The sequence below is a fragment of the Mesoplodon bidens genome (genome assembly GCF_964165515.1).
Source record: "Mesoplodon bidens genome assembly, contig: HAP1_SCAFFOLD_129, whole genome shotgun sequence".
Lineage (NCBI taxonomy): Eukaryota > Metazoa > Chordata > Mammalia > Artiodactyla > Ziphiidae > Mesoplodon > Mesoplodon bidens.
This window is the reverse complement of record NW_027671294.1, coordinates 656,346-670,518: the sequence shown is the minus strand read 5'-3', so window position 1 is coordinate 670,518 and position 14,173 is coordinate 656,346. Positions and strand designations below refer to the sequence as shown.

Here is a 14,173-nt window from a genome sequence, read left to right as displayed (position 1 = left end):
CATTCCACAGTGTACCATCCTATGGAGATATCTTTGTGACTTCCTCCTGGACACTCAGTGTCATGAACTTGCCTGGACAGATGGCTTCTGGATGCTTTGGATATGCTGCTGCCAGGCTGAACTCTGGATGCCTACAACTGGGAACCAGATAGACCTGTGTTCAAATCCTGGCTCCACTATTTTCCCATTGTAGGTTGTAGGCCAAGTTACCTCATCTCCAAGAATCTCCGATTTCCCATGTTGAGATGAGAATGGCGATAGTAATCTTATAGAATTGTTAGCATTAAATACGATCATATACATGACATATGTAGCTTAGAGTGGGCAGAAAGGAAATGCCTGGTAATGATGAGAAGTCTACTGTTATTGTCATATGTGGCTCTGTCTGTCTCTTCCATGGCTGCCCTCCTCTAGCTTGTTAATCTGGTTCTGGTTCCTTTCACACTGCCCCTTTCTTCTAGCTGGATTTGATCAGGCTACGCCTGGTTATTCCCAGATATAAGGTGATCAGATGCCCATTCCAAAGTTAGGCAGGAAGCCTGACTTCTGGGCCAGATCTTCAATTAAGTGCCTCTATGGGGACTTCCCCGGTGGTTCAGTGGTTAAGACTTTGCCTTCCAATGCAGGGGGTGCGGGTTTGATCCCTGGTCAGGGAGCTAAGATCCTACATGCCTCGCGGCCAAAAAATCAAAACATAAAACAGAAGCACTATTGTAATAAATTCAATAAAGACTTTAAAAATGGTTCACATCAAAAAAAAAATCTTAAAAAAAAAGTGCCTCTGTGGACTAAACTGTGCATTCTCTCTGTGCCCTGAGTGTCTTCATTTGTGAAATAAAATGTTGTTGGTCTAGTCCTCTCTATGACCCTATCAGTACCTAATTCATGTCCTTACAAATGCAGATGAGAACGGTTATTGGTATTTTTCTGCTGTAGGACAATATTTTTACTTGTTGTTGTTACTGGCATAAGCATGGTGTTAAGACCTGTGGCATGAACAGCGATATAAGAACTCTTGGATTACAGCATAACCCAGAGGAAAGGGAACGCAGTGTCTCAGACCCGACTGTGTTTCGTGCACTGTGCTCTATGCTTTGTGTACAATATCATATCACACACACACCACAGCCTCTAAGGAAGGAGCAGGGCAGGAAACTGAGGTCTATGGAAGTTACATGACTTGCTGGAGGTCTCAGTGCTGGCAGGTAGGAAGGCCAGAATTGGAACCTAGGATGCCTGACAGTCAGGGACCTCTGGAAAGGCAGCTGGACCCAGAAGAACTGAGAATAGCGAACAGCCACGTGTCCACGCCCCCCATCCTTCCCCCATCCCAGTCCCTGCACAGGCGCACAGGGGTGGGAGCTGCCTTGGACTTGAGCAGTGGTCTGTTCAAATAAGTTCTTATGAAAGCAACAGGCCTTGACTAAAGAACCAGACTCTCCGGTCGGCCAAGCTCCTCTGAATGAGAAAACAGGCTTTTAAGAGGATAATGAACTCAGCCTCTAAGGCAAGTGGGCAGGCAGCTGGTGGAAAATATTCCTGTGCAGATTTAGCCTTAGCTTCAAGACCCCTTGCAGCCTGCTTCTGCTGGCAAGGAAATGGCCTCACACTAAGGAGGAAATATCCGCCTTCCTTCAACCCTAAACCCTGGGAGTCATTCTGGACATCCAGCGAGGTTCCCAGGCCATTTTCCTTTAAGTATTTACACTAAGCAAGTGCTTTTTGCTCATGAACACTTTTTCTCTCAAAAGGATCTTAAAATGGGACTCAACTCCTTTTCAGCCGAAGTTCAGTTAAGAAAATAAAGGCCAACTATTTCCATATTGCAAAGTGAGATGGTAGTGGACTGACAAAGGATGTGGTAGGAAACTAACTGGTTTTGGAGCCTTAAACCCACACCCACTGGAGAGCATCAAAAGGGGCATAAAGTCAGGACATGAGAAGTTGGAAAGGTGGGAAGGGAGGTGATTGGAAATTGGAGCATTTTTTGGAAAGAGCTGGGCAGTGACTTTTATCCTTGATGGCAGAGGGTCAGGGGATACTTTCTGATCCCAAATCTATTGAGAGGGATGCTAGTGGGAATTCTCAAAGATCTCAGCATGCATCCCCTGGTTCTTGAAAACTACAGTGGACTGACATCTATCTCAAATTTGGGAATCTACAGAGCGAAAGGCTGTGGCTGGAGCTGTCAGCAGGTGGCTCAGTGAACAGAAGGCTGCTTTGGGGAAGTGATTCTACTCCCACTGACTGAGGGCAAATACGAGTTATTTCCTGTGTGGATCAGGGAGAGAGAGAAAAAATTGATAAGGGGCAGTCACCCAGAGGAGTGAGAAGAAAATGCTGAAGCTGTACCATGGTATGCCCAGGAGTCGAGGGAGAAATTGTAAGTGATCAGCCAGAAGAGATACATTTGTCTACATCAAGGGCACTGTAGCAACTCTAAACAAGACCCTTCTAATAATAATTCATACATGTATAGATCTTACTAAGGGCCGAGTGTTCTTATCACTAATTTAGTCCTCAATAACTCTACGAAGCCTATACTATTTACATCTTTATTTTCCAGATGAAGAAACTGAAGCACAGAGAGGTCAAGTGACTTGCCCAAGGTCACCCAGGTAAAAGTGGCAGAGCTGGGATTCAAATCCAGGCAGTCTAGCTCAAGAGTTTACACTTTTAATCAATACACTGACGCTGAATCTTCTAGTAGCAATGAAGCCATTACATAGTTCTGTTGGAGGAAAATGTTCAGTTTCTCTGCCAGAACTCCATGACGGAAGCTGGGATCCTGGGTGAGCTCATCCTGCTGCCCTCTACTCCCCAAGTCCCCGACTCGCCCTTCACTTGGCAACACCTCCCACCTTCTCTCAACATGTTTCCCTAAAGGGCTGCGCTGGGGACGCTGTCATCTCTCCTCTTGACCCCCAGCCTCTGGGGCCTGCGGAACTCAGCACAATCTCCAGATGCTTCCTTGTGGCCCCTGCACCTACACAAGTCCAGTCTCAGTAAGAGCCCCTGGGAATTCTAGCACCTAACAGAGAAGCTACGGGTTCAAGTGTAATGCTCTTTGGTGCTAAAGTCAGGGGAGACTCGTAGCACTTTTCTATCAACTTTATCTCCTCTTCCATTGGCTCTGAGCCCTCAGTAGCCTGAGGCAGGAGACAGCTCTGATGTAGGGGGAAAATGCTGTACCTGGAGTGGGATGATCTGGGAGGGTCCTGAGTACCTGGTACTCAGATGCAGGCAGATATGTCTCCCTGCACCCGCCCCCCGCCCCATGCCATGTGATGTCTGCTGGAGGTCCTCGGATAAGAGAAGTCCTTAATGAAAGTGTTTTTCAGACGACATAAAAATCTAAAAAAATGCATATATATAGTATATACATAAAAATGTGTAAACATCTGCCTTCGTATAAAGATTTATATTTATTTGTATACATGTCTATGTGTATATATATATTTATGTGTGTATATACATTCATATAACTTTCTATATCTATCTTTATAGCTATCTTTTTTCTCTCTCCCTTCACCCCCCCCCCCATTTGCAAGATGAAACAGAGAATTTAAAGTCACGGGTGGTCCCTGAAGTTGTAATGCAACCTCTTAGGAATGTGTGAGAAAACTGAGACTCAGAGATGCTAAGTGATTTACCCAACATCACACAGCCAGGCACTAGCAAGGCTGGCACTGGTCCAGGTGTCCTGTCTCCTCCCAGTGCGCTGCTCCTCCCCCCTCGCCAGCTGCTTCTGTTTCCCAAGCGCTGAGTATGTTCTTGGCAAGGTACTAGGCACTTCGCCAGTGCTGCCTCAGCCAGCCTCTGTTATTTTTTTTATTCCTCTTTTTATAAATTTAAAAAATTTTATGTTGGAGTATAGTTGATCTACAATGTTGTGTTAGTTTCAGGTGTACAACAAAGAGGTTCAGTTATACATATATATGTATCTACTCTTTTTCAAATTCTTTTCCCATTTCAGTTATTACAGAATACTCAGCAGAGTTCCCTGTGCTATACAGTAGGTCCTTGTTGGTTACCTATTTTAAATATAGCAGTGTGTGCATGTCAATCTTACACTCCCAATCTCTCCCTTCCCCCCCACTCTTCCACCCTGGTAACCATAAGTTGGTGCTCTAAGTCTGTGAGTCTGTTTCTGTTTTGTAAATAAGTTCATTTGTATCATTTTTTTTAGATTCCGCATATAAGCGATATCATATGATATTTGTCTTTTCCGTCTGACTTACTTCACTTAGTACGATAATCTCCAGGTCCATGCATGTTGCTGCACATGACATTATTTCATTCTTTTCAATGAGTCAGCCTCTGTGTTAAGAGGAGGATACCGAAGGGCACAATGGTTAAGGAACCTAGAAATACAATGGTCTGTGATAGAGCTTCCAGGTCTTTCTAATTCTAAAGCCTGAGTGCTTCACAGGACACACAGGCCTCCACCTCGTGTGCCAGCTCCAGTTGACTGGACGTGGCTGCATGGAGTGCTTGGGGGCTGGGATCTTTCGAATGTGGCCTTTAGTCTCTGGGACCCTGGTCTGTATCCTGTTCACCCCACTCCTTGCAGGGAGCCATTTGGAATTCTCAGCTGAAAGGCTGCTTTTCCGAGCCCTTGCTGCTTGGTGGGCTCTGAACTCCAACTTTACTCCTTTGAAGCCCTTAAGATGCCTACATTTTGTTCAGCCTTTCCCCTACCAGTCACTGCACTGGAATTGGCAAATGCTGCAGTGGGAGAAGGGCTCTCAAATGATGGCTCACCCTGCACTTCTCTTCACTGTGGGCTCTTGGTCCCTCAAGTCCCTGCTTCCTTGGCAGCTCTGTGATGCCTTCAAACAGGTATTTTAAATATCTTCTATTCCTCCAGTTGTTTTAGTAGGAAGGTCATTCTGCCACATGCTAATCCACTTTTACCAGAACTCCCCTACATTAAGATGTGGAGAAACCAAACCTGGAATTTTGATGCTAATTGAGTCATTTGAGAAATTGGCCTCCTCCCAGTGACTCTTCCCTGAACTAGGCTGTACCTCTGAAACCTCTCTTTCAGCTAAGTTACACTGGCACTTCCGTGGTGGAGCTCGGGACAGCTAGCATTCTCTTTACATGAAAGACAATGGACACAATTTCTCTGGTGTCGGGGCCTCTAGCCAGCAAAGTTGGGTGAGTGTTACAATGCAGTCTCCAGGCAGAGCTGGCCATCTCAGAGAGTAATTGCTTCCCCTTCTATCACGAAGCTTTACATCCCTGGTTCACAGCCAGGTGCCCAATGGCCACAGCGATGCTCACATGAAGCCTGTTAAGTCCACTTGGGCACAGTTGACCAGGCAGGAGTGTGAGCAGATCTGAGGTTGGTAAATATCTGCCCCCATCATTCCCCATCACTGTCACCCTGTGAAATCTTCTGAGAAACATACCATGCAAGAGGGGCTGCTGCTAGCTGTGGGCTGTGCTTCTGTTTCTCAAACAGTTGGCTCTAAAAGGTCAGAGTAAGTAATGTTGTATAAAAGGAATGAAATGGTGACAAAAATGGACCCGTTTGCAAAGTGCTTGTACAGTATTTATGGCCCAGATACATCATTTAATGCTGTATTTGGAGAATGATTGATGCTTTAGTGACCCCCAATGCTTTGCTTTGCAGGAGATGGTGACACATAGCGAGGGCACACCCTTGTATTTGGGAGGGGCAGGATAGCCTTCTCCTCTGGGTGGCCAAGGGCAAAAGCCTCCTGGACTGTAGCCCTCACTTGTTTTTCTTGTGAATTTGCATCTTTGTATTTTTGCAGCTTCCTTTCCTTTCCTTCCGGCCCATGAGACATCCTTAGCGCAGCCACTAAAGCAGAAAATCGGAGGAAGACAGATGTTGTCCGGGTGTGGTGAGGCTTTCTGGGCGTGGTGAGGCTTGACGGGGCACAGATCACAGCTATGTCAATGACAAACAGGAGAAAGACCATTGTCATTGTAAAGTCAGACCTCGCTGGGTCGAAGACCAGCTCTGTGACTTTCTTGTCCTTGGCCTGTCACTTAACCTTAACAATTTATATTTGTTAATCTTGATATTAGAACATTTAAACATATCAAACTACATAAAAATATGACAAACAATATAAAATAAAAAGAAATTTGTTGACAACTTATTTCCAAAACATCACTATTTCTTAGATTGCAGTTAAGCAAGAAGACAGCTTCCACAGCTCTTCAGAAAACATGTAGTGTTCTTAGTGGAGTGTTATCAACAAAAATCAGCACAGTTCCACACAATAATGTCTTCAATTTATTATCTTTTCCACGGTGCAAGTCTTTCACAAACCATAAATCCTTTGCAGTTATTGAGTCTATAAACAAGTGCCTGAATTCCCACATCCCCCCAATTTAGTATATGCTTGTGAATGTTTTAAGTCTCTCCTTCATCGTCTGTTAAAGGAGGCCAATCGTGCTGACGCAGCAGCTTTGCTTTGAGAAGGAAATGAGAGACTGTCCATGAAGAGTGACACATCCACATTCCAGCTTCTCAATTTCTCCAGCTTCCAATCATCACCAGCCTTTTACCACATGGCATCTTAGCCAACCCTGCCTTGCTTACGCCCTGCATCTTGTCACCACCAGAAAAAGCACCTCATCAGAAATCTTAGTTCTGAACGTCCCAGTCTCCAGCCCTTCCACTTGCTCAGGACCCTGTCCTTCCACTGAATCCGGACCTCCTGTCCACGTGGTCCCTGTCCTGGAGGAGGGCAACAAAGTGGACTTCCTACTCCCATGCCTGTCTCCCTACCCTCTTCTCCCCAAAGCAGATAGAGTGATGTCCTCAAAATTTTAAAACCCATCATGTTCTTCCTCTGCTTAAAGCCTTTCAGTGACTTCCTAAGTGGTACCCAATCAACCAAACAGCTAACCCGTAAATGCTGATGAGCACCTACTTTGCGCCAGCTGCCATGTTGCGTGATCTCAGTGCAAAGGATACGTGCAGAGCCTGCTGTCAGCTCCTCCTTGTACCATGATGGAAAATTGCCCACTATGTGTCTGGAACTATCTTGTTGCATCTTTACCATGAAGCAGATCGTTGTCTTCATTTCTCAGGGGATGGAACTGATCCTCAGAGAGGTTAAAGGACTTGCCCAAGATCACACAGCTGGTGTGTGATCACACCAGGAGCTCCCAGCCTGCCTGTTTCTGCCATGCTGTCTTGCTTGGGTAGCTCTAGGGCCATGGCTTAGCCCCATCACTTACTCATGAAGCCACCACCATTAACCATAATAAACCCTGTGGTGTAACACAGGGCATTAAGACCTTGAAGTCACCCCACCTCCAACACAACCCCTTTGTAGAAAATCTTAGACTATTTCCCAGGCAAAAATCTATATTCTGTGTTCTCTCATTGTCTTGTCTCTTGCCAGTACCCTTACTCCAGACTTTTGGTCTTATGGTCTCTTGCTTCTCACTGTCACCAACAATTCTGCATCCAACCATCCTGTGACATAGATGAGATCTGATTATCATCACCATTTTGGATGAAGAAGACAATCAGGCTCAGAGAGTTTAATTTACTTGCTGGTGCCCAGCTAGTGAACAAGACTTTGAGTAGAACAAGGCTTTGATCTCAGAACTTCTGCTCAAAGGATTCCATCCCATTATTCCTTGTGGCCATGTCACTGTCATTTCTGCCGGTGGAATTCTGCAGCAGGAAGGGCCCATAGGCTTCATCTAGTGTGTGCTGATGCTGGTTGATTTCAGCAGTTTCTTGCACCTCTGTGTTGGGAAAGACTCTGAGGCTGCATTTAGACTCACCCAGAATGAGTGTCCTGGTTAATTAGGCATGTCTGCTAAGTGTGGGGTCATGTACTGGCTGTTCCCAAAATTCTATATCATCTCTCATGTAACATAATGTGGCGGCATCTAGCACAGCGTCTGGGATGAAGTTGAAGCTCAGAAAATGTAGAATATTAGTTGATATACAGGGTTGTTTCCAGGGAAAAGAGTAGTGGAAAATACTCATTCCTTTAAAATACCAGCCTCTGCTCTCTCTTGTGTTAGATGGGGTTCAGAAAATAGAAACACTGGACTAGGGGGTCAAGCACAGTAGGTGAGGTGGTGTAATGCAAAGAATTGGGACTTTGGGGCTGGCATCCCTGGGTTTGAAGTCCCTCTCTGTCATGTGGTAGCTGTGTGACCTTCAGCAAGTCACTCAAATATTATAAACTTCAGTTGTGGAGGCGGTAATGGTACTTATCAAATAAGGTTGTTGAGTGGATTAAATGAGATGATGTATATAAAAGTGACACATACAAAGTGTCCCATAGCCATATGGATATACAGAAAGTGTTCCTGACATATAGGAAGTGTTCCACAGTTGTGAACTAGTAATAGTATGGAGCATGAAATTCATAGCACAGTTCCTGGCACACAAAAGGCACTTGGAAAATTTTTTCTTTCCTCCTGCTGCAAGGAACCAGGCAGAATGTTCTTCCTCTTTTGCCCCAGATCCTCCATCTGCAAAACAGAATCTGCTTCCTTCATGTTCAGGTCTTGGAGTGCCATGGAGATGTCTGTAAAGCTTACAGTCACCCAGATGACAAAAGCAAAGAAAAGATCTGGTCTCTTCTCAAATCATGACCTGCTTCTTCCATTGGAAAGATGCTTACACATGGCCCCTGTCGGGAGGGGCAGTGAGAGGCTGCATCCTGGGCTCTGGGGTTATTCACAACAGTTGCAGAAGGACCACCAGCATCCACTTTCAGAGTACTCTGCCGATGCTAAGCACCTCTTGGTCCTGCCCTGCATTCTCGCCTTTTGCTGATCAACTTGCAGTCAACTCAGGAATGTGCTCTGAGCAGAAGAGAAAGTCTAGGCGAGGTGGATGGGGCATTAAGTAAGACGGTTAATTTGCTGGATGCAGAGTCTTTCAGGAAGTGTCTGGAGAGTTTGAAAAATTTTAGACCGATGGACTAAAATAGATACCTAAAAGACTGCTTAGCACTGAAGACAGTGCTAAACTAGCCTTCCCCATTTGAAGCAAAAGCTAGCCTTCCCCACTTGAAGGAGCTCATAATTATTTCCCTGGATTGTTCTAGATTTCTGTGTTTGGGGCTCTTATTTGGAACTAAAGTTGTTTTGAGAAGTTTGGGACTTAGTGGTGAAAAGCACAGGTTTACCCACCCATTCAGACGTGGGTTCAAATCATGACGCTGTTACTGTCTTGCCTCAGAGCAATTAATTTACTCTTCTCTCTTCTACCCTGTAAAGTGGGATCATGACACTTCCTTAGAGCTTATTTGTGAGAAGAAAATAAAATAAATGAATGAATGGAAAGCATGTATCACAGAGCACAACCCGGAGTAGGTGATGGAGCCTGTCAGTGACATTACTGACTGACCAGATTTTCGGGGTAGAGGGGGAAGAACTCTTGTTTAGGACTCAGAACATTCAGTTCTTCTGCAGGCTGAACAAGCTCAGAAGTCCCCAACCTCCCCAAACCCTGTGGAGATAATAATATCACTTTGCCTACCTTACCAAGTTGTGAAAATCAACAAAGTAATGGATGAGAAAGGCATGGTTAACTGTAAAGCATTATCCAAGTGGAAGGTGACTTTTTGGGGGGGTTTAGTGAGGTACAATTCACATGCAATAAAGTCCATGCTTTTAAACTGTACAGTTAGATAAGTTATGATAAATGCCTTCAGTGGGGTAGCCATGACCATTGTCAAGGTATAGAACCGTTCCATCACTCCAGAAAAATTCCCTCTTACTCCTTTGCAGTAAATCCCCTTCCCCAATACCCAACCCTTGGCAACTACTGAGCGGCTTTCTGTCCCTGCAGTTTTGTCTCTTGTAGAATGTTATATAAATGGAATCACATGGTGTATAGTCTTCTGTCTGGCTTCTTTTATTTAGCATAATGATTTTGAGATTCACCCACATGCTTGTGTGTACAGGTAGTCTCTTCTTTTTATTATTGAATGATATGGCATTGTATGGTGCTAGAAACGGAACTGTGTCCTCCCTAAATTCATACGTTGAAGGTCTAAGCCCCACAGTATGATAGAAGGTGGAGATGGAGTCACTGGGACATAATTAGGTTTACTTGAGACCATGGGGGTAGAGCTCTCATGATGGGATTAGTGCCTTTATAAGAAGGGACACCAGAGAGCTCTCTCTCTCCATGTGGACATGGTGAGAAGGTGGCCATCTGCCAGGCAGGAAGAAAGCTCTCACCAGGACCCAACCATGCTGACACCCTGCTCTCAAACTCCTAGCCTCCTGAACTGTGAGAAAATAAATTTCCATCTTTTAAGCCACGCAGTCTGTGAATTGAGTTATGGGAGCCCGAGCTGATGAAGACATATGGATAGAATTTTTTAAAAAAGAAGTTATGGAATATTTCAAATATTTACATTTCTCATATTAATTCCTTTAACACATACCAAAACATTTGATTATAAATATACTGTTCACAAGATCATCACAAGATTAAACATTATGAATTCAGAGCTCTGAATTTGTAAGACATAAAATTTCAAGTGCTGCCATTGCCTTGACATCTCTGAGCCTCACAGGGCCCCAGATACCTCACCAGATGTGCCCCTCACACAGTGGGAAAAGGGTCCTCACCCAGCTAATTCCCCTACCAGTGGCATCAGCTTTGCCGCACAGGGTCCTTACTTCCCTACCAACCCAAGGAGTTATTCAGCAAACCAACACATCCTCCCACTGGAACCAGCGGTCACATCACTATCTTGTCACTACAAAGCCTGCCTCTCACAGCTCCTGGTTGTTCACTCTGTTCCTGAGTGCAGTCCCCATGTGGTCCTGCAAGGTGCTGTTTCCTCTGCCCCCTGGGCTGTGAGTATATGTAATTAATAAACTTCTGCCAGTCTCATCGGTCCAGTGTAGGGCGTTGTACTGGGTTGGCCAAAAAGTTCGTTCAGTAACAACTTATGGAAAACCCGAACAAACTTTTTGACCAAACCAATATATTTATTTAGGGCTGGGGATCCCTCCTTCACTAATGAGGTGAATGGGAGGTGATCAAAACAAGCACATAGTAGATTTTGTGGTTTGGTAACAGGATTTGAAGGTTAACATCCTCACTGGGCATCTTTCTTCAATCCTTTACTGTGGTTCAGTGAGGCTGTGCTGGGCCCCACTTGCAGAAAAGGTTAAAAGGCTTAATGTGTGGCCTTATGAATAGGGACTCTCCAAAATATACAAAAAGTTCATGCAGCTCAATATCAAAAAACAAACCATGCAATCAAAAAATGGGCGGAAGACCTTAATAGACATTCCTCCAAAGAAGACATACAGATGGCCGGTAGGCACGTGAAAAGCTGCTCAACATCACTAATCATTAGAGAAATGCAAATCAAAACTACAATGAAGTATCACCTCACACCGGTCAGAATGGCCATCATCAAAAATCTACAAACAATACATGCTGGAGAGGGTTTGGAGAAAAGGGACCCTCCTACACTGTTGGTGGGAATGTAAATTGGTACAACCATTCTGGAGAACAGTATAGAGGTTCCTTAAATAACTAAATATAGAACTACCATATGATCCAGCAATCCCACTCCTGGGCATATGCCCTGAAAAAACCATAATTCAAAAAGATACAAGCACCCCAACATTCACTGCAGCACTATTTACAATAGCCAAGACATCGAAACAAGCTAAAGGCCCATCGACAGAGAAAGGAATAAAGAAGATGTGGTACATATACACAATGGAATTTTATTCAGCCACAAAAAAAAGAATGAAATAATGCCATCTGCAGTAACATGGATGGACCTAGAGATTATCATACTAAGTGAAGTAAGTCAGACAGAGAAAAACAAATATTATATGATAGCACTCATATGTGGAGTCTAATTTAAAAATGATACAAATGAGTTTATTTACAAAACAGAAACCAACTCACAGATCTTGAAATCAAACTTATGGTTACCAAAGGGGAAGCATGGGGGGGAGGGATAAATTAGGAGACTGGGATTAACATATACACAATACTACATATAAAATAGATAACTAACTAATAAGGACCTACTGTATAGCACAGGGAACTCTACTCAATATTCTGTAATAACCTATATGGGAAAAGAATCTGAAAAATAATGGATCTATATAGGTATATAACTGATTCACTTTGCTATACATCTGAAACTAACACAACATTGTTAGTCAACTATACTCCAATAAAAATGTTTTTTAAATTGTTTCCTGCTGTAACAAGGCTTTATATCCCTTTAGAACAAATCTCTCCAACTCCTAATAAATATCTCAGAACCTAAGTGGGGAAAATGGCGGAAGAGTAAGACGCGGAGATCACCTTCCTCCCCACAGATATAACAGAAATACAGCTACACGTGGAACAACTCCTACAGAACACCTACTGAACGCTGGCAGAAGACCCCAGACCTCCCAAAAGGCAAGAAACTCCCCACGTACCTGGGTATGGCAAAGCGGAGAGATTCCCGCACAGAGGATCAGTGCCGACCGGCACTCACCAGCCCGAGAGGCTTGTTTGCTCGCCCGCCGGGGCGGGCGGCGCTGGAAGCTGAGGCTCGGGCTTCGGTCAGAGCGCAGGGAGAGGACTGGGGCTGGCAGCGAGAACTCAGCCTGAAGGGGGCTAATGCACCACAGCTAGCCGGGAGGGAGTCCGGGGAAACTCTGGAGCTGCCGAAGAGGCAAGAGACTTTTTCTCCCCTCTTGGTTTCCTGGTGCGCGAGGAGAGGGATTAAGAGCGCTGCTTAAAGGAGCTCCACAGACGGGCGCGAGTCGCGGCTGAAAGCGCGGAGCCCAGAGACGGGCGTGGGACGCTGGGGCTCCTGCTGCCGCCGCCAAGAGGCCTGTGTGCGAGCGCAGGTCACTGTCCACACTGCCCTTCCGGGGGCCTGTGCAGCCCGTCACTGCCGGGGTCCCGGGATCCCGGGACAGCTTCCCTGGGAGAACGCACGGCACGCCTCGGGCTGGTGCAACGTCACGCCGGCCTCTGCCGCTGCAGGCTCGCCCCGCACTCTGTGCCCCTCCCTCCCCCCTGGCCTGAGTGAGCCACAGTCCCCGAAGTGGCTTCTCCTTTAACCCTGTCCTGTCTGAGCGAAGAACAGACGCCCTCTGGCGACCTACACGCAGAGGCGGGACCAAATCCAAAGCTGAGACCCGGGAGCTGTGAGAACAAAGAAGAGAAAGGGAAATCTCTCCCAGCAGCCTCAGAAGCAGTGGGTTAAAGCTCCACAATCAACTACATGTACCCTGCATCTGTGGAATACATGAATAGACAACAAATCATCTCAACTTGAGGAGCCAGGAGTCAGTGCTGTGCCTCTGAGGTGGGAGAGCCAACTTCAGGACACTGGTCCACAAGAGACCTCCCAGCTCCACATAATATCAAACGGCGAAAATCTTCCAGAGATCTCCATCTCAACACCAGCACTCAGCTTCACTCAACGACCAACAAGCTACAGTGCTGGGCACCCTATGCCAAACAACTAGCAAGACAGAAACACAACGCCAACCATTAGCAGAGAGGTGGCCTAAAATCATAAAAAGTCCGCAGACACCCCAAAACACACCACCAGACGTGGACCTGCCCACCAGAAAGACAAGATCCAGCCTCATCCACCAGAACACAGGCACTAGTCCCCACCACCAAGAAGCCTACACAACCCACTAAACCAACCTTAGCCACTGGGGACAGACACCAAAAACAACGGGAACTACGAACCTGCAGCCTGCAAAAAGGAGACCCCAAACACAGTAACATAAGCAAAATGAGAAGACAGAAAAACACAACAGCAGGAGAAGGAGCAAGATAAAAACCCACCAGACCTAACAAATGAAGAGGTAATAGGCAGTCTACCTGAAAAAGAATTCAGAATAATGATGGTAAAGATGATCCAAGATTCTATTTCCCATATCCAAAATCTTGGAAATAGAATAGACAAAATGCAAGGAACAGTTAACAAGGACCTAGAAGAACTAAAGATGAATCAAGCATCGATTAAAAACACAATAAATGAAATAAAAAATACTCTAGATGGGATCAATAGCAGAATAACTGAGGCAGAAGAACGGATAAGTGAGGTGGAAGATAAAATAGTGGAAATAACTGATGCAGAGCAAAATAAAGAAAAAAGAATGAAAAGAACAGAGGACAGTCTCAGAGACCTCTGGGACAACATTA

The 14,173-nt window shown here is 45.3% G+C and overlaps 1 protein-coding gene across 1 annotated transcript in view; it reads right to left on the bottom strand.

Moving 5' to 3' along the window:
• Positions 1 to 5,490: 5,490 nt before the first annotated feature.
• Positions 5,491 to 14,173, bottom strand: part of LOC308611600 (uncharacterized protein) — a gene marked incomplete at its 5' end in the record, with an annotated part of 38,953 nt that continues 30,270 nt past the window's right edge. Inside the window, one exon of the mRNA XM_081260320.1 lies at positions 5,491 to 5,923. Coding sequence (XP_081116446.1) covers positions 5,613 to 5,923 — 311 coding nt within the window. The 3' untranslated portion in view covers positions 5,491 to 5,612. The remainder of the gene's footprint in view (positions 5,924 to 14,173) is intronic.